This window comes from Sabethes cyaneus, chromosome 2 (genome assembly GCF_943734655.1).
Source record: "Sabethes cyaneus chromosome 2, idSabCyanKW18_F2, whole genome shotgun sequence".
In the NCBI taxonomy this organism is placed as follows: domain Eukaryota; kingdom Metazoa; phylum Arthropoda; class Insecta; order Diptera; family Culicidae; genus Sabethes; species Sabethes cyaneus.
This window is the reverse complement of record NC_071354.1, coordinates 186,442,472-186,463,533: the sequence shown is the minus strand read 5'-3', so window position 1 is coordinate 186,463,533 and position 21,062 is coordinate 186,442,472. Positions and strand designations below refer to the sequence as shown.

General features: G+C 40.7%; 1 protein-coding gene across 3 annotated transcripts; it reads left to right on the top strand.

Moving 5' to 3' along the window:
* The first annotated feature begins 421 nt into the window (after positions 1–421).
* On the top strand, positions 422–20,621 carry LOC128734514 (uncharacterized). 3 transcript variants are annotated; one of them, XM_053828757.1, is made up of 5 exons: positions 422–669; positions 13,257–13,945; positions 19,014–19,299; positions 19,364–19,510; positions 19,570–20,621. In XM_053828757.1, exons 2-5 carry the CDS (start codon positions 13,309–13,311, stop codon positions 19,895–19,897), a joined length of 1,398 nt encoding a protein of 465 aa, XP_053684732.1. In that variant the 5' UTR covers positions 422–669; positions 13,257–13,308; the 3' UTR covers positions 19,898–20,621. The 3 variants fall into 3 exon arrangements, with proteins under 3 accessions (XP_053684732.1, XP_053684730.1, XP_053684731.1); XM_053828755.1 differs by having other exon boundaries at positions 422–856; XM_053828756.1 differs by lacking the exon at positions 422–669 and adding an exon at positions 841–951.
* The last annotated feature ends 441 nt before the right edge of the window (positions 20,622–21,062 follow it).

Below are 21,062 nucleotides of genomic sequence, written 5' to 3'. Positions count from 1 at the left end.
TGATTTCATTCTTTAAAACACTTGTTTATGGTCACATAATTAACTCCTTTTCTGGCGCTTAAACAAATCATCGATGTAAACACGATTAGGCTTATTATCTCCAGCAGATCTCCAACGGAGAGAAGTTGCGTTTTTCTGTTTTCGCAGGAGAGTGTCATCAAGCTACCACACCTCGGAGACCGGCACTTTAAACGTCGCGCGGGTTTTGCGACTCGCACCATCACCATACGGGCAGAACCCGGAGTGCAAAACGTTGCTTTTGGCTGCGTACTTTGCACATGGTTTAGCAGCTCTCTCTCTCTCAACTTCGACGTTACTTATCACTGACTGTTGCATTGGTAGCCGCTACTATCATTTTATTTATTCATTTAATATCATTTTGTTCCTTCATTGATTTCAGTGCTCCTTTGGACGTTTGGCAGTGCGGTCGCACCTTCGATTTGGTCTCTTGATACAGCTCTTCGGAGTACGGAGTTTCTTCGGCGCCTCAGGCTGTTCAGTGTTGAGCCCGTAAAAAGAGGAAGCCGTGCCTGGAGCCCATAGAAGGCTAATTTGAGATATTTTTTGCGCGGAATGAACTGCGGAATGACTGAACGGAATTAACAGCTCAACGGCACGTGCCTTCAAGGAACATGTGATTTTTAGTGGACTTTTACGGCTTGAAACAAGGTGAATTGCGATTTCGGTTTCACAAACGGGATTTATATTGTGAATGAATCTGCAGGAAAACAAAATAAATTTTTTAGTGAAGTGTATGTTAAGCTGCAATAAACCAGTGAAATCAGCAAAATTGTAAAAAAAATTCTTCCTAATCAGTGCCACAACCCGGAATAGATGAAATCTCTCTGAGAAAAGTGTAAGTGAAAACTGGATTTTCCCGTATCCGTCGATAAGCGCTTGTCGCTCGTCGATGGGCAAACGCACCGACAGAAGAAAGTAAAATCTTGCGAGGTACTTGTCAAACGCACATCCGTATGTTATCTGTAACGATTTTGCTCTTACTCTTGTTCGGTCTATATGCGACATTTTGATGCCAATGTTGGATGCTTTGCGTGCGTCTGCATTCACTTGCCAACATTGCATGGCTCCGGCCCAAGTACACTCTCTAGAGGAAAAGCCGGCCTAGCTTTAGCAGTTTTTCTCAGTCTCAGTTGATCTGGACCATTACGACAAGAATAACGAGCTGATGCTGTTCGTCGCTTCGACTATCCGTTCGTTTGTGAAGTTGTAGCTGTTTGTCCTCCTTCTGAAAAACGCTCCATGCATGCATGATGCATCAGACTATTGCACTGGCTGGCAGGTGATTAACGATAATGCCATTATCATTCTGATTGAAGTGATTCTTCCTCTCTGAAAGGAAAAATTAGTGCACAAACGGAAGTAGAGTGATTCTTTGATGTTTGATATGTGCTGTTCCAGTTTTAACACTTTTCCAATAATTTGATTTTTACTTTAATATTATTAAAAAACGGGTAATGGATTTATTACAGCATTTCATACGGCTTTTCTAAATGATCGACATCGACATTTTAATCCATTGGATTTTGAAAATTTCCATTCGTTACCATCAAACAAATACTTCCGGGTGTTGTCGATCAACGTTGCAATCCGTCTGGATAACATTGCGCGCTGGCAGCAATGCTTACATTCCACGGGCTGGGTGGGTGGTGGGCCAGTCAGTGCGACGATTTTGTGAGGTGAATAAATGATCGCACTGCAGTGTTTGGCTATGCGCGTCGATCACCATCGCACACTGCCGCTGCTGTCACGATTTGTAGATTTGGAACAAGTGTCTCCTTTTTCGCTACCCGCGGTTCGCCTACTTCGAAATCATCCGCGATAACGAGCGGAATGAAACTTTCGATTAACGCGACGTGTCTGTGAGTGGAATTATTAACTTGCACGCGAGTGGACTTTCGCATCGGATTGTTTTTTTCTGATTGGCCCATAATATATCGAAATAATCGTAAAACTCAGATCGTGTTGTACTCCGCTAGGAAGTAATGATCCTGATGGAAAGATGTCTTGAATTGTCTAATGTTATTGGGACATGCGAAATTTTCCATCACTGAGACTTCTTAATTACTCTATGATAGTTTTAAATGATTTTAAACGAATTTTTATTGTTAACCCTCCGTTACTCGCGCTGTTGTATTTTGTACAATGCCTGTGAACCGGTAACTTTATCTCGGGATTCCAGCAATAAAGAAAATTACTGTTTTCAGTAAAGTTGATCCGCAGACCAAGATCCTTTAAACGGTGGAAAAAGTTTCATAGGGTTTTCACCAAGTGACATTAGTATTCGAGCAAATTCTGTTAGATTTTAGCATGTCTATAAATCGAAGTTGACGCGAGTAACGAAAGGTTAAAAATTAGTACATAGTTAGCAACTGTTGAAAAATCGGTTTTTTCCGCCCTTTTTCAATACATTTAATATATTGTTCTGAATGGTTTTGTCAATGTTGTTCATAAAAAGTTTAGCATAGCAACAGCATCTAATGACATATTTTTCCAAACTTTTAAATGCACAACCGAAAACTAAAACACTTGACAATTTTATAGCTATTTTTTAGGTTTATTTTGCTTTGAAATATGCGCAATGTGCCGTGGGCTCCAATTTATGTTGGTAAAATTAAGATTGCTTCTAACAAGACCTTTATATATCGAAGGATTCGATATATAAAGGTCTTGTTCCTTAGCCTTGTAGCCATATTTCGAGTAATAGTATGAGGTAAAATTCAGCCAGTGAAGCGTAGGACCATTCTGTGATCTCAGAAGTGGAAGTAGATCCTTATGGCAGTATTCCTTTGGGTATACTTTCCCATTGGCCACCCTGTTACGCACGAATGGGGTGCTCCATTTTCCAAACGAACAAATTGCTTACCAAATTTGCTACTTTTTGGCAAATTTTGACATCTGCTTACTAATATTTCAGGGACACAGGGAATTTATAATGAGCAGTGAAGAAGTGAAGCGGCCGATAGTCTGGTTTTGTGTAGGTTTCGTAATCCACAACGAGCCAATGCGGTTTTGTCAACAACGGTTTCGACAAGAGCTTCCGTGCATGTAATTTCCCTACTGTATTCTGTCGTTTATCGCGCTTCGGCACCTTTTGGATTTTGTACATATGTTAGATTTTGTACATATGAAGGATTATATGTACATACATATGTACATATAATCCTTCACCTTTTTGCATCCATCACGAAATATTTAATTTTTTATTACGGTAGTTTTTACAATCGACGTGGCGGACGGTAGAAGAAAGTAATGAAGCAAAGGTGTTTAAAGTATTTAGTGTTGAAAAATTCATAGCAGCAAAAAACTCAATGAGATTTCAAACACATGAAATTTTAACCTTGATCACAAGCGCGAAACTCACATATGAATTTCTCTCGCTATTATACGCGATGTCTCTGTTGCTATGCGATGTGAACCAAATTCAGCTGTGAGCATTTTGCAATTCTTCCACAACATTTCATACAACGAACCAGAAAGCAAAAGAGAATCTATCGTCAGAGAAAACATCAGTAGCGAAAAACGCAACACACATTCATGAATTAGGATGGCAAACATATTGGCGGAATTTACATTTTTCCTTCGCGGGAATCGACATTTTCTTAACTAGAAAGTAACAAGCCTAATAAGAGTTAGATAAAAATGTAGGGTAAATGTGTGTTTTAGTTTAACTTCACGGTTTATTAAGGGATTCATTCTCTTACGCTCGCTCACAGTTATGTATCGCACGAGGGAATGCCTATGCTGTTCAACAACGAATTTGTATGTACATATATGTGTATAGCTCCGGGTAGCAGTTGAAGCAAAGCAGAATGTGATCCAGCGGGAAGGAATATGTGTGAATTTTGTGCTTCTTGTTATGAAAACAGAAAAACTCACGCGTGATTTTTTTCTGCATGGGATCAAGTTGACATGATTCACAGTTGATTTAAATTTTTGATTAGTTTGAAGATTTCGAGTTTTTACCACTTAGAAAAAATCTTATAATTTTACGTTTTCTGACATGCACATAAATGAAACACACGAAGAATATAAAATTACGTGGTATTTCATTTACAGGCTTACTAGCTGACCCGACAAACTTCGTATTGCCGCAAATTAAACTGTGTTGTACATAAATCATGAATGTCGGATGATCTTTGTCAAAATCTCGAGTTTTGCAAGTTTCATTTTGGCAGTTACGTAACTATGAAACAACCCCCGGGCATCTACTATGTTTCCTAAAACCGCCACAAAATGAGGTGGCGCTACAGGCGTTTTGCTTTTAATTCGCAGCATTCACACGGCAGTGAAGTGAGGCGATCAAGCCAACAAAACATAATCACGTAGAAATGAAGAATTTTACATGAATCTTAATAACAATTCATCGATAAAAATAATTTGGTTTCAACTAACAGAAAACGTCGCCTTTAGGACAATAAATAAATGATAATGCAGCGAAAATTACGTCTGGCGCTGCAGAAATAGCGTGTGAATCGTTCTTTTACACGCACACTAGTGATCCGATACGTATAAAAGTGATCCAGTGATCCAGCTATGTTGGCTTCACCTATTTTGTTCGCAAACGTCAAAGTTGCCACCGGGGTGCTATGAAAGCATCCCAGGTAACCAACAAGCATCACCAATGCTATTCAAATGCAACCCAATAAGCATTTAAGTCGCCTTAAATGCGGCTTAGATGCTATTTTGGCAAAATATACAGCTACTTTACTGCTAACCTTCTTATAGTGCATTTCACATACTCAGCTAATTACCGACACGACGAATTTGAATAGAATTTTGGATGCCAGTTTACAACACCTATGCAGTCAAAAAGCTAATATACAACAACGTGCAGTATAAAATGCCAGATATGCTGATTTGCTGTTTATGTTAATGCTTATTGATTACCTGGGATGGGTAGTTTAGTATACAAATTTGCAATTTTTCCTCACAGTAAAGTAGAAAACAACTCTCCTCATTGCTTAGCAAGAAAGCGGATAACAATATGATCTCTTGTTACTATAGACAGTTTTTGTGGTCTTGTTATTGACTAATGCTTTATGGAAGAGTCTCGAATTTCTTGAGTTCGATTAGTTTTTGAGTTACGCAAAAATTTCGTATGAGAGTCCTTATCCCCCTACCACAGGGGTGAGAGGTTTCTAACCATCATGAAATAAATTCAAGACTCCAAAATCCCCCACATGCCAAATATGGTTCTATTTGCTTGATTAGTTCTCGAGTTATGAAGAAATTTGTATTTCATTTATATGGGAGCCCTTCCTCTTTAAAAGGGGAGGGGTCATAATTGACCATAGAAAAAATTTCTACCGTCTTCAACCCCCACATGCCAAATTTGGTTCCATTTGCTTGATTAGTTCTCGAGTTATGAGGAAATTTGTACTTCATTTGTATGGGAGCCCCCCTCTTAGTAGGGGGAGGGGTCTCTAATCATCCCCAAAAACCCCTACATGCAAATTTTCACGCCGATCGGTTCAGTAGTTTTCGTTTCTATAAGGAACATAACGACAGACAGACAGAAATCCATTTTTATATATAAGACTAGCTGACCCGACAAACTTCGTATTGCCACAAATTAAACTGTGTTGGACATAAATCATGAATCTCGGATGATCTTTGTCACAATCTCGAGTTTTGCAAGTTTCTGATGAGTTCAACCTTAGATGATTTATTTTGGCATCCCAGGTAACATCACCAATGCCATTCAAATGCAAGCCAATAAGCATTTAAGTCGCCTCAAATGCTACTTAAATGCTATCTTGGCAAAATATACAGCTACTTTACTGCTAACCTTCTTATAGTGCTGACAATGCTAATTTGCAGCTAATTACTGACACGAATAATTTGAATAGAATTTTGGATGCATGGTTACCTGGGTAGTTTAATATACAAATTTGCAATTTTTCCCCACAGTAAAGTAGAAAACAACTCGCCTTATTGCTTAGCCAGAAAGCGGATAGCAATATTTGCCGTGATTGTACAACACCCCGCCGAATACCAGTTCACGGAAAACTTTTTCGTGAAATGTACCATTTCGCAGGGGTGATCCTCTCCTTACTCGCTGTTGCTAGTTCGGGCCCAACTGAAGGAAATAGAAGGCAATAGAGGTCAGTAGACCTAGGAAAACAAACAAACCTAGACAGTGGTGATTTCTGCGGTGGGGTTGTCCCCCCAGTGGCAGGCGCTTCTGAGGGCGAGTCGCTGGCCACACTCGCGGCCGTCTCGCCCTGAATGATCTAGTGTTACTATAGTTAGTTTTTGTGGTCTTGTTATTGACTAATATTTTATGGAAGAGTCTCGAATTTCTTGAGTTAGATTAGTCTTTGAGTTACGCAAAAATTTCTGCTTTATTTGTATGAGTGTTCTTATCCCCCTACCACAGGGATGAGAGGTCTATAACCATCATAAAATAAATTCAAGACTCCAAACTCCCCCACTTGCCAAATTTGGTTCCATTTGCTTGATTAGTTCTCGAGTTATGAGAAAATTTGTGTTTCATTTGTATGGGATCCCCCCCCCCTCTTAAAAGGGGGAGGGGTCATAATTCACCATAGAAAAAATTTCTGGCTCCGAAAATCCCCACATGCCCCACAATTTAATTCCATTTGTTTGATTAGTTCTCAAGTTATGAGGAAATTTGTATTTCATTTGTATGGAAGCCCTCTCGTCCTCCCCCATCCTTTTAAAGGGGAGAGGAGTCATAATTCCCTTCTTAAAGAGCGAAGGGGTCTCAATTCACCATAGAAAAATTCGAGTATGGTGAACGGAGTCATCCAGAGACTACTAAAAGCCAATCGCGTAGTCGATAAGCACGCATCAGTGCCTCTGCCTTCAGGTGAAAATGTAGAGGTTTAATATTAATATAATAAATCATCGAATCTGTTGGATGTAGAGATTAGACTTGTTTTTGACAATTTGAGGAGAAGTTATTGTAGTGAATACTCCAGACTTTGCCATCAAACTCATCCTTTGAAGAGGGTTTAGCTTTGTCTGGATAATCACATCTTCTCCCCTTTGTCACTATATAATACAATCAGATGCCAGTATTGGTCTTGGTCCGAAAACAACCATGTACAATGCGTGCCTGTGATTGGGTTTAGACCCTCAAGAGTTACCAAACACAAAATTTCGATAGCGTCAATTAATTGTGTTTTTAAACACTGAACATGTTAGTATTCATTATTTCGGAATGATCGGCAACTCGTTTACAGTCTTTTACAGAAAACAGATGTTATTCAATGTTACGGCTGTTATGGGTATCTCTTATATGCCGTATATACAACTATTGTCCGGTCACCAAACTATTTCTTCAAAAGTATCCGAGACATGTTTAGATCTAGTCAATGTTATCCCAGCTAATATTGTAGATAGACGTCTATTGAACTAATTGTTGTATCTTTGTGTAACTTGAGGTCGTATAACCCATCTTCAAGTCAAAGGACTGGCCACTTTGTCGGTGGATACGGAACTTACTCTATCATTGAGGCTCAAGTACTTGATTTGACTTTCATCGTGCATATCTTTGAATTCTAGTGTGATGTGCAGTATCACATAATACGTTTGGTTAATTTCAAATTGCGTCCATTTTCATATTCCGTATTTACTGAAAATTACTCTGGCCATATATTAGCCGAATCCAACCATAATCAATAACGACATATTGGACATTATTGCTTTTCATTTCGCGGTTGTAAACTGACTGGTGCCAAAATTAGGTGCCGGTCTTACCCCCATACTGATTTCCAGTGTTGCAAGCCCACACTGGTGTGGTCTAATTTTCTCACATGCGCGTTTTAGTTCTAACGAACACGCCGGCATGAGTATCTCCTACGGACTCTCGCTCTTATTTTTTCATGCACTGTGACAAGTTTTTGCGAGTGTGCATTTAGCTATCGGCCTCAGTCGGCGCTCTCGCACGTCATTGCAATCCAAGCAGCTGACACCGATCACTCGCAAGGGCTCGCAGTCTTATCCGCGTGTGTAAGTGAGGGCGTAAAGTAAACAAAAAAGAAAAAAAATGCAAAATAAGTATCCATATATCCTAGTATTCCGCTAGCCCGCACGGGCTGTTGGCTTCTCACAAGTTGTTGGCTTTGTAAGCGGGCTTTGCAGAAAGACACTTCGAGGCTGTGCGCTCGCTAGTAAGTAGGTAGCAGGATCCATAGCAGGACGCAGCATCGGTGGTTGCTTATCGTACGCTTGCGTCAGTTGCGTAAGCGCTGGGTGCTGCTTATACTCGCTCGCATGAGACTGGGCATACTTTACTTCTTGCTCGATTTGCAACATTACCGATTTCACTCGCCAAATTTTAGGCGCCGTTTATCATTCGCAATGCTTGTAATTTCCCTTAATTAAAAAAAACCCATTGGCAGAAAACTGAAATTTAAATTCGATCTATTGCAATCGGACGTTCATATGTATGGCATAAAATAGAAAGATGGGGTGCGTATCCCAATCTTCCCTGCCTTTTACGTACTAGTGTCTACCATATTGCGTATTCTAAAAAGATTTTGCTTAAACTGATACGAAATGCGGTAATTTAACGGTGTAAAATACTTGCACGCTGATGCACGCCGCCACCGCCGATAGTAACGAACGGCGTCACGCCGCCGCCGCCGAATAAAAATGATTCCTGCGCCGCCGCCGCCGCCGATAATCTGACCGGCGCACACTTCTACTCGGTAGGCCATCCGCCTCAAACTTCCATCCACAAACACAGAGCAGCTGGAAGTAACGTACGATAGCTCTTTCCCAAGCATAGCAAGAAATTTCATAAGGCAGTATCAGGTGGACTTCATGGGGCCCGTGCTACTATGGATCAAATACTTACTCTCCGAAAAATCCTCCAGAAATGTTCAATGTGCCCACGCAACATATCTTCGTAGATTTCAAGGCACTGTCGCGGCTGATCAAACTTACTCTGGTCGTGGAGCGAACGATGTACTACGTGCGTACCAGGAGGATTCTCGAATCTCTTCAAATCTCGCAGAGGGTTGCGGAAAGGGAATAGACTATTTTGTATGTTATTTAACATCGCTATTGAAGGTGTTCTCCAGTAAGCGGGCATCGGAACGGGAAGAACGATCTTCGGTAAACGTAGCCAACTTCTGACCTTCGCAGACTACCTCAACATTGTTACTAGAAACCTTGGGACGGCAGAGGTAATCTTCGTCAGACTAAAACGGAGGCTGGAGAGGATTGGGTTACAAATCAATGTGTCGATAACCAAATATATGGTAGGTAAAGGCTCCTCAGAAAAATGTTCGCCTCCCACGATCAGTGACTATTGGTGGCGATGAACTGGAAGTGGTTGATGAGTTCATAAAATTTAGGATCTCTGGTCACCGCCGATAATAATACAAGTAGGGAGACTCAACGACGCATTCAAACTGGACATCGGGCCTACTATTACCCCCCCACGAACTTTATTTGGAAAGATTTCTTACATCAAGCATCTGGCGAAAATCTACAATAGGCTACAATAGAACAGTCATGGCGAAAGGCTACAATAGGTCAGTCATGTTGTAAGCATGCCTTACGTCTGTGCAGTGACATCTGTTCACTTCAAGAACCCCACCAAAACCTGGAATAGAGGGGCCCAACATGGCTCGACCAGGTTAAGTCGACTTGCGTGTCGAGACGCTCAACGAATTGGTGACGAGTAGCCCAGGATTTTTCCAAATATTGCGTTGTCCCGGTTTTTCGGGTGAATTCTGAATGAAAATAATATAGTTGAATTCCTGAAACCACCGATTTAGAACCGATTCTTGCTCGATTTTTGATTTGTTTGTTGCGTTGACTTTGTAAAGGCCTGTCGACAAATGTGCCATCTTTTAGTTTACTGATATTTTATTTTGGAATAAATGGCCATCGAGAAAACTCAAAAATTTTTGATTAGTCAAAATTTCAAAATGGTGTCCCTCCGCACTATCATGCCGAAAATGGTGCGACCAAACCGGAGCAGTTTGCGGGTTGGGTTGGGTCAATAGTCATGAAAAATTATAGAAAAAAATTTGGGCAGAAAACATGATTGTATAGAATGTTACATCAAAATGTCAAGAAAGTAGTTCTGAGCACATTTTTCATGTTATCCATTTAAAACAAATTTCCTTTTATGACTCCAGGCTCTTAGTCTACGCCTTACCCGTTGGAGGGTTAGGGTCCGTTTTTCCAAATATCGCGAATCGAAGACCCATGCTTTCCCAATATTAGTCACTGATCGTGACTTGCTGTATGGAACAACCGGAATAACCCACGGTTCGATGAACCCTCATAATCAATTTTATCCTATGCACACTTTCGGCAACGTCGTCGTCTGTCCTATGGCGAGCGGTTCACCGTGTGACCCAAAAACAATCGGAGCCTCATTCCATAAATGCACGTAGCCACATCGCGCAGAAATCGAAAAGCCATTCCAGAAGCGGCAGCATCTTCACTTTAGTCGGAAGTAAATAATCGAAAGCGTTTATTTCTTCCCGCATGATCATTTTGTGATGGCCATGCTTGCATCGACCGCTCCTCTGCAATGCAGGTGAGGTGACGACGGGCGGGTATGATACGTACCTGATTGTGATCATACACGATGGATGACGGCGATCCCTTCCCACAGCTTCGCCCTGCTTGCTCTCGCGTACTGCTGAACTTGAACGCCTCGCCGGCCATCCATCGGAATACGCCGAAGGAGCGAAAACCCAATCGCACGGTATGCAAAAATCGCCGAGGCACAGAAACAAGTTTTATTACATGAGCCACTTGAGCCGATCTGGCGGGCGGGCAGCTCGCCATTCCCGCCCCCCTGTCGACACTCTGTCTACTTCCAATATCATACAGAAAAAGCCGTCGGTCACCTGCCTGCGCTGCGCCGCAGCCTGGCTGCAGCAGATTCCCTCCGCGATCCAACTGCTGAAACCTTGACCCAACTATGAGGATATTTTTTTATCTTTCTTTTCAACCGAAGGCACTGACGACTGACTGGTCAGCAGGGATGGTTCGGACAGGCATGCCGAAAGAGTGAAGCACTGAGCGGAAGAAGTTGCGCATTGCTATGATGGCAAGCGAAAGTGAAGCGAGGAAAAATTGCGGAGGTTTTTTTTTTCTAATAGACCAAACGCATGATTACTTGTAACACCTAAGCAACACCTAACGCGCAGGACTCGGCACTGGCTGCTGCCTCAGCGGGTGTTTGATTCATGTGTTAATGACAACCGGTAGTGGGTAGTCATCCTTTATTTTTTTTTCGTAGAATCATATGATAGAAAGTCGATAAAACTTGCTTTCGATGAGGGAGCTACTTTGGAATGTTACCTAAAAGTTTGAAACCTCTAATTAGCAATTAGGCATTTATTGCCAAGCGATAGCTAGGTACTTTAGTGCAACATTATTGCATTGAGCATTGAAAATTTAACATTTGAGAGCTAGTTGCAGTGCGTTTCACGCTAATGAACTGGTATAAACTGGAGCGTCAAACGCATGACGCAGTTTGGACAACAAAATATATAAATGTTGTTCAGGCAGGTGTCCAGTTTAAGAAATTAAATTTAGGTATTTGCTTTAATAAAATAGATTTAAGATTTTGGTGCGAAAACATAATAATAAAACAAAGGTATTGAAAATATCTCCAGGATGAAATAAGATGTGGAGAGGAGAGAGCGCAAATTTAGGTAATGGAGGGGATCATTGAAGCAACGTTTATCAAGTTTGTAAAACGTGTCAAACAATAATGGGAGTCAATTATGATCGGATTCGAGCTCAACTTTTCCCCCTGGCCCTGTTCTAGTATTGAAGAGTGTTAAGATATGAAAATAATCAAGTAATTTGTACAATTATAGAAAATAACTAAATAAAAAGAACCATTGTATTAATCAATATCAATCATTGCATAATACTTGTATTATCGAATGCAAACATTCATAACCAACAAGTTGATCGCGTAATTTTCCAAGTGCCAACTACCAGGTACAATCTCAGCATCTCAATAGTTATAAATTAATAAACAGAACGCCCATTTATGTCTGGCCAGCAGCAGGTGAGCATTGCATTGGATTGCATCGACCACCAGGCAAACCGTTTCGTTTCTTCCCGTACAAATCGGAAAAGCAAACAAGCGTGTTGCATCGTCCAGAGTGGTACGTGCTTGTTCGGAGCGTTAAAAATCGAGATTAGTTCAATCATATAGCGAGGCAGTTCGCTTTAGTTAGTTTGTCAGTTATTCAACTAGATTGAATATGAAAATAAAATAAATTATTAATATACAAATTTTCCCGAATTTGTGAAAAACCAGCATCCTTATTTACTGTTTTAGATTATAGGCTACTTTTCCATATCACTGATCACATATCGGAACGAAAATTGCGACTCATCTTCTAGTTTTCTTCCTTACTTTACTGTCTTTTCGTTATGTTTGCTAATTGACCCCTCCGATCCCGCAAAAACCGGACCCCATAATTTCGAATGCGAGTCAAAAGTGAAATTTTCGGTCGATTTTGAGGTCAATTCTGCAAGGACTCATTTTGCGTCATCTTCGGGTTGGTTGCATTTCTTATTGCTTCGATGTTCGAGACTCGCGCCAGCGCCTGCGGAGGCTCCACGCATGTCCCACTTTGCGGTCAGTTGAATCTGGTTCGCAACCTTCGATTCACGCATGGATGAGCACCGAGCGTCGTAAAGTTAAGCAGGCAGTAAAATTTATTGCTAAAATGGTAAGTGAATTTGGTTGGTTTGTCACTGCTGCAGCATGCAGATTTTGCATTGCAGAAGAACTTTGCTTTCCGTTGGAGAAAACTTCACTAGAAATCGTTGCGATCGACCGGCAGCTTCATGCTATTATCGGCTAGTTATCGCTGTTAGTGAAGATGAAAGTGGTTTTTCTAGCTGCTGTCGACGGCAGGAAAAATTTCCTACTGTTGTCTGGAGCCGGGTATCCATGTGCTTGAGCATGTGGATGAAATGTGGCTTCTAGTTTTCAGGTTTCCGGCGTCGTTAGTTATCTCCATGAGTCATGTGAGCAGAGCTTTGAAATATGGTTGGTACATAACGGGAGGAAAACCTGTTTTGACGGGACTCGGAAAATATTGTATAACACATTTGTCAGTTTGTAAATATAGTTTAACTATGCTTCCACATGCACTTGATTGTGTAAAAAAACAAATCAGGTTATTAATTATGTTTATTCCGCGTCACCTCAATTGATGTTTTCGCAAACAGTAAATTTATTTCTATTTTTTATTTATTTTTTACAGTTGCCGAACCAGATCTACCTCTCCCTTTTGAATATCAAAAGCTACCATTAGGATGGAAATACGATGGAACTGGATTGCACCAACGCTCCTTATAGTGATCTGTCATATGGCAGTGACACACGACATGGTGGATTCTCGAGATAGTGTAGACTTAAATGTTGTCCCTCTTAGTACGATCCGCAGTAAAGGCAGCCAAAGTAGTACACAGCCCGCTTTGGAAGAGTCGATCGTTTTAAAAGGCGATTCCGGAAGACAAGCCCTTAACCATGGGGATTCTACTGAAACACTCGGAAATGTAAACAGTGAACTAGAAAGTACGCATGGTAGTACTACAAAAAAGGTGAAAAAATATGCAGCAAAAGAGAACAAAAAGTATCGCAAAAAGTACATTTCTAACGGAGATTACCGAGAAACAACATCTCAGCCATCCGGTGAACCATTAATTCGAGAACATAGAACTGCCGGCGATAGTGAAGATGAGCAGACGGAAAAAACATCGAAAAAGTTTTCGGATGAATCTAACAAACCACATAGTCGCAAGAAACGGCTGATTTGGGTTACGGACGACGGAAGGCTGGCACTTCCTCCCGGAACCACGTTGACTATCGCTCCGACGATTGCACTACCCTTCGTCCGGTATCCGCCGACGGGATTTCTTTCCAACATCTCTGTCAGTTTACCGATAACAAGTGAGTAAATTGAATGCTTATTCCTCTTATCACTCTCAAATTCCTACAATTCTTGTTCAATTCTTGGGAGGAATGCTCAACCATGATTCAATGAACACGGATTATACTATTATATGAGTGATAAAATAGGATTCTTTTTGAAGGACAATGACTGCAAAATATAAAGTACTTCTTACGTCTACCAGCAGAGAGCCGCGGTTGCTCTCGCCGTATCAAGAGTTCCTCTCCACTGTACTCGGTCCTGGGCTAATCGTCGCCAATTCGTTGGACGTTTCGATTCACGCAAGTCAGCTTCAACCTGGTCGAGCCATCTAGTACGTTGGTCCCCTCTACTGCTGATGCCGAGAGGGTTCTTGAAGAGAACGAATTTCACTGCACAGTCGTCCGGCATCCTTGTGATGTGGCCGGCCCACCGTAATCTCTCAACTTTCGCCAGGCGTACGATGGGAATCTCTCCAAGCAGTGCCTGCCCGAGCAAGGATTTACAACAAAAATATATCAAAATTATTACATATTCTGCTGTTGATATCAACTAGAAAACATGTTTTGTTACCAACTCAAAATGGCACTTATGATGTATCAGACTTTGCTATCATTTTGCTTTCATTTTTATTGAAAGAAAATGTGTTGGCAGATTCTATATATGATGTAAATAAACCTTCAATATTTAAATTAATCTATTTTCACTTAAATTTTTTTCTAGTAAAATGGTTGGTTCAAATTATATGATGATAGCAAAATGATGATGATATGATAGTAAAATGACTACTAATTCTGCTTTCCTATTAATATTGTGTGACAGCAAGATTAGTATTCCGTTTGATATTTTTGATAGCAAAAGTAGTATTCAATTTAATTTCACGACGTGGAATTTTTGCAATCAATTTTGATATTTTAACCGCTAAGTCGACCAAAATGAAATCACACCGAGTATTCAAAATCCGTTACATCAAGATATCAAATTTTGTTTTCAATTTGCTCTAAAACCCTGCTCGGGTGTAGCTCATGATTCATACTCCGCTACTCTCCGCTTTCCGTCTGTACTCCGCCAAAAATAGTCCGCAACAACTTTCGTTCAAAAACGAAGTGCACGTATGTCTTCCGTAAGCAGAGGTACTGTCTCAAGTCCATAGAGGACTACCGGTCTTATTAGCGTTTTGTACATCGTCAGCTTTGTGCGACGGCGTATGCTCCTAGATCGAAACGTCTTGCGGAGGGAAAAGTAGGCTTGATTTCCAGCTTGACTGCGTCGTTGGGTCTTCTTACTCGTATTATTGTCGACGGTGACCAGAGATCCCAAATATACGAACTCATCAACCACTTCCAGTTCATCGCCGTCAATAGTCACTGTCCGTGGGAGGCTAACGTTACGTTACGTATTTGGTTGGCTATCCTCCTAGCCTCCGTTTTTAGTCTGGCGTAGATTGCCTCCGCCGTCCCACGGTTTCTAGTAATAATGTCGAGGTCGTCTGCAACGGCTAGGAGTTGGCTACTCTTGCTGAAGATCGTTGCTCTCGTTTCGATGCCCGCTCGCCGGATCACACCTTCAATAGCGATATTCAATAACATATAGGACAGTCCATCCCCTTGCCGTAGCCCTCTGCGCGATTCGAAAGGACTCGAGAGTGTCCCCGAAACGCGCACGTAGAACATCACTCGATCAGCCGCGTCAGTTTGTCCGGAAAACCGTACTCATGCATTATCTGACATAGCTGTTCGCGTTCAACGGTATCGAATGCTACTCTGAAATCCACGAAAATATGATGCGTGGGCACGTTGTACTCTCGGCATTTCTGAAGGATTTGTCGGAGATTAAAAATTTAATCCGTAGTCGCACGGGCTCCCATAAAGCCCGCCTGATACTGCCCTACGAATTCTCTTGCTATTGGGGATAGACGACACAACAAAATCTGGGAGAGTACCTTGTAGGCGGCATTGACCAGCGTAATGCCGCGGTAGTTACAGCGGTCTAGCCGGTCGCCCTTTTTGTAGATGGGACAAACTACGCCTTCCATCCACTCCTGCGGTAGTTTCTCCTCTTCCCAAATCCTTGAAATCAGCCAGTGAAGTGCCGTTGCTAGAGGTTCTTGGCCATTTTTGTAGAGTACTGCCGGGAGTCGGTCCGTTCTGGCGGCTCTATTATTCTTCAGTAGACCGATTCCTCACCGGATCTCTTCGAGATCGGGAGCCGGTACGCTGTTGTCGTTTGTAGGTACTCCGAGGTTAAATTCCTTTGCGTCTCCTGCTGCTATATCGCCGTTGAGGTGCTCATCGCAGAACTGCTTCCACCTGTCGACCACCTCGCGCTCGTTTGTGATTAGATCCCCTCTCTCGTCCCTACACATGTCAGGATTTGGTGTGTGGGTGTGGCGGGGGCCTTCTCGTAAAACTTGCGGGTATCATTAGCCCGGAATAGATTTTCAAGCTCCTCACGATCTCTGTCCTCCTTCTGGCACTTTTTCCTTCTCAGGATCGTGGTCAACTCATTTCTCGCTCGTCGATACTTGGCCATATTCTCTCTCGTGGATATGCTCAGATAGTTTTCCCAAGCTCTTTTTTCCTCTCTATCGCTTCGCATAGAACCCTTCCTTCTCGTCGTCGGGTCTACCTTCGTGTGGGCAATGCACGTTTATGATGGTGTAGTTGAAGAAACGGCCTTTTATCCTCAACACGCACATCCTCTCGTTGATCGCTTTCCAATCCATTACGCGATCCTGCATTTTACCCAACACTACGAAGCCCGTTTCCAGCTCGTTGGTCACTCCACCACTCTGGAAAAATCGGGCTCTGCCGCCACGGATCCTCCACACCTTCTCGCCCTTCCGACAGATCTCCTGCAGTGCCACGATGCCAAACTTTCGGGGTTCTAGCTGATCGAGCAGCACCCTGTCGCCGCCAACGAAATTTAGCGATCTGCAGTTCCAGGTACCAAGTCTCCATTCCATGTCCTTATTTCGTCGCCTTGGTCCATGCCGAATATTCCGAGAAGATATTTCTTGACTCTTGTTGTAAGTTTTTTGTTGTTTAGATAGGTAGCCGTACTAGGGCTTACGCTACCGAGTCTCATGATGGGGCTGCCATCTTGCAGTGTCGAGACACACTGTGCCTCCTCCCCTGTTGGTATACGACCTTAGTTTCCACCGGGGTTGGTTACCCGATCTCCGCTAAGGTTGCTCGTATTCCAGCTGGTACCACGTGGAGGTAGGGGTAGGAGTTGCTAGATAAGAGGCTAGGGACCACAATGGGGTCTGTTTTACGCGCTATCCAACCATTTACCAACGGATGCCGAACCATTTACGTTTTCGATGCAATATGAGTCGTTATTCTACTGTGATGTACTGAGCTGTGTGTTCGACTCTCACCCTCGCAGAGTCGATATTTTAAGTCTAAGCTCAAGATTTTCAGCCCATCTTATTTTTGATTTGTCGCATCAATCATTTACTCTTCCCGTAAAGAAAAGTCGAAACTTTCACGATTTAATTCCATTAGATTAATACTGGATGCACACACCTTCTTCTGTGCAGTCGTTTTAACAACATGACATAAAAATTTGGAAGGATTTATGAAAATGTACGTACATAAAAGAAAAGTTAACGTTTATTAATCTTAAAGTGAATTATAAGTTGAGTTTGTGTATTTAAAATTTAACAACAATTTGAAGAAGCTCTTTTTTATTAACCAGAAATGAGTAAAATGCACGATCTCAAAACCAATCTGCTCCTGATCATGTATTTTGTAAAATTTTTACATTTTACAATTGGCTTCTTCAAGGTAAAGAGACAAATATTATGTATTTCTGGATTTTTGATGTAGGTTTTTGATTGCCTGATTTTTGATTTGTACCTAATACAAATTTTCAGCCTTTTAGGAAAATATAAAAAATAGGGATAGGGATCTTTGGTCTACAACCCATAAAAACGCAAAATAAATAAATATTTTAAACAGGGATGGTTCGATTACTTTGACACAATTTTGATTCATTTGACAATATCGTCTCAGCCGAGCCAAATATGACAATGTCTTATATGGGATATTTGTAGAACTAGTTCTAATCTACAATTTTTCTGAACAAAGTTTTGCTGTATCTTTTGTAGTTACGGTGCTACAACGCTAGTAACTCATCAGTGACTAAATGAACGTTCATTTAGTCACTAATAAGATATTAGCATTGTAGCGCCATAATTACAAAAGATACAGTAAAGCTTTATTCAGCAAAATTATAGATAATAACCTATTCTACAAATGTCCCATATATAGCTTTGTCATATTTGGCCTCGTTAAGGCGGTACTGTCAAATGAATCAAAATTGAGTCAAAGTGATCGAACCATCCCTGATTTTAAATATTCTTAGATTCGTATTTTTGTTTGGCGCATTAGATTCTCCCCTTTTGAGTCAGCGTGGTTTCAAAATTCGCCTGTTCTGCCAAACTTTCTTTCTTTAAAAATTCATACACTCAGCCAATTTCAATAACTTTAATACTAAATTCAGTATTTACGCGGTTTTTTTTTCTACGCGAATTTTGTGATTTAAGCAGTTTATTTTTACGCGGTTTTGATTTACTAGGAACGCATCCTTCGCGACTTGAGTATAAATGTATAATTTTTTTAGAGAAATAATTTTTTAAAGCAATCAAGTGGCAAGAATGCAATAAAGACGCATGGTTTTGGTGTTTACTTGCAATAAAACGGATAGTTTTGACATAGAAACGCGTTTTTGATTCGTCTTTGCCAAAAATATCCATTTTATTGCTGACAAAAATAAAACACCATACGAGTCCATCGCATTTCACAAATTTATTTCTTATTTTTATTGCTAGCGTTATGGGGTAGAAAATTTTCATAAAAGAGTACTATGAAATTTCGAACAAATGCGATACAACATAAAATTTGTTTTACCCTCTAACTTTTTGTATGACGTATGATCATCACAACTTGTCATTTAGATAAACGCTGATGTAGATATTAAGGCAGACAAATTCAGTACCATTTTTTGTGTTTTACGCTTCTATTATTATTAATTGAGTAATTCTATTCGCATTTCACATAACCTACCATTTTCTCGTTGCAGTTGATTTCGACAAGCTAGGTCTGACGGACAACCAGAATCCGCTGGGTGTGCTGCCGCCACTGTTCGCTCGGTCGATGGGCCGTGCCGCGGGCAGTTTTCTGGCGGATTATGTTTCCGATTACATGCGCAACCGAAGGCGCAAGCGAAGTGTACCCAGCTTTGGCGGCAGCGACAAGTTCAAGATCACCGCAAACGTTATAGACGAGGACGGTGACGATAACGATGGCGAGCGGCTACCGCCCGAGTTGCCCGAGGAGCACAAGCATGCTTTTCATGGAGGAGAAAGGTGATTTGTTCGATTGATGTTTCCGGTGGTGGAAAAAAATGATTAGCATTTGTTTGCCCCGTAGAGCGTTACTTTACACTGTGGTAGAGGATTTCATCGCCAATTTTGGCCTTGATGGGAAAGCGTGTATGTTGCGAGCCATTTGTGAGGTGCATTCCAAGCCGGTGGAGAACTTTGGACTGGTCGGCGAATTTTTGAAACTGTTTTTCACGTAAGTCAGAAATGAAATTATATATTTTCACTAATTGCTAAAATTAAAACCCTTTTTAGAGCATCTCTGTCGCCTTACTCCGAACACCTAAGCGAGTATGTATCGGCAGAAAATATTGGCAAAGGGAAAACGGGCCCCGGTGAATGTTTTCCGTACTACAAAGATTGTCCGAGAAGTCTATTTCGAACGCCGAGTGAGTTTCAAAAACGCTACTCTGCCACCGGGGAAACTGGTGAGTCGTCAAACGGACAGGATGGTCTATACGAGGACAGTATAGATGATTTTGAACGCGAGATTCGCAGTTCAGGTAAACCGGAATCAACGGTAGAATCCAAAGACGAAGCCATGATACAGTTAGACAGCATTCTGAGCGAAATAGCGATGTAAACGGAGTCACTGTGCGTTTTGATATCACAGCTGAAGTATTTACTGGAAATGTGTGTATTGGTGAGTTTTCTTTCAGAAATAGTGTGTACACTATGACAATGAAATATTGGAAACAACGCTTGTTTGGTATGTACTATATAAGGACTGTGCGTTTGAATGTGCGGTTAATTTATCGACTTGAATGCAATTATTGTTAATCCAGTGTGAACGATTTCATAATTTGAAGTTATAGGTAAACATAGAATTCAATATTGCAGCTGTGCTTTGTGACCATATAATATAAGTAGCATACAATATCTCATCGGAAACCTAGGTGATAGATATGTATGTAAGTAGTAGCTTTACTAAGATTTAGGACATTATTTGAAAAATGCTAGATTAGGGGAACGTAAAACTGTTTATGTACGTGATATCTTTCCACGAAACAACTCATTATAAATCAAAGAACTTAATATACAGCATTAGTTTACTGTTTTGGCAAAAGTTGACCACAATCAGTTTTTCTATTTAATTTTTAATTGTTGCAATTTTAACAATATCTCATATATCCTGTTGGTGATACGAACATTATAACATGTCTCGTTTAAACATAAAATTTGTAGTTGGGTATATCCATTGAAATTTTCTTTATTACATCACTATTATTTAAGAATCTTGCTACAAATCATGTTTTGTTTTGAAGATTTGTTAAAAAGAAGTTTTTTTTTTATAAAAAGCACATAGTTTGAGCTCTCTTGTCTGTGTCAAGACATGTTATATAAACTGCTCAAAAAAACTTGTTTTTAATATTTTTTTATAGATTTCTTATAGATAAACTTTTGTATTTGCTCCTGCAAATTCATAAGTTTTTATTAATTCAAAACTACGAAAATGGAATTATTCCGATAGTAAATATTAAGTACCCAAAGGGAAAAGATTAAGATTTGCCATAGCTGCTTCACGTGAGAAAAGAACAATAATCTATTAAAGCACTCGGTTCTACAAGACAGCAAACATTAATTTTTAGATAGTATGGCTATTACGAATCTTTTGAGCACTACACGGACATTGTAAAGTTTGTTTTGTGTATGTTCAAGTCCATCAAACCCTGATCAAACAGTGCCTTTTAAAACGTTGTCATATAATAACTATTGTATAATGTGAAAAGTATTAATTTGTAATAATA

Excerpts from the sequence above, each read along its gene's own strand:
- LOC128734514 (XM_053828757.1), top strand. The coding sequence starts at position 13,309 with ATGGAAATACGATGGAACTGGATTGCACCAACGCTCCTTATAGTGATC. Across the intron at positions 13,946-19,013 it reads TGTCAGTTTACCGATAACAA|TTGATTTCGACAAGCTAGGT; the intron begins GTGAGTAAATTG and ends TTCTCGTTGCAG. Across the intron at positions 19,300-19,363 it reads GCTTTTCATGGAGGAGAAAG|AGCGTTACTTTACACTGTGG; the intron begins GTGATTTGTTCG and ends TTTGCCCCGTAG.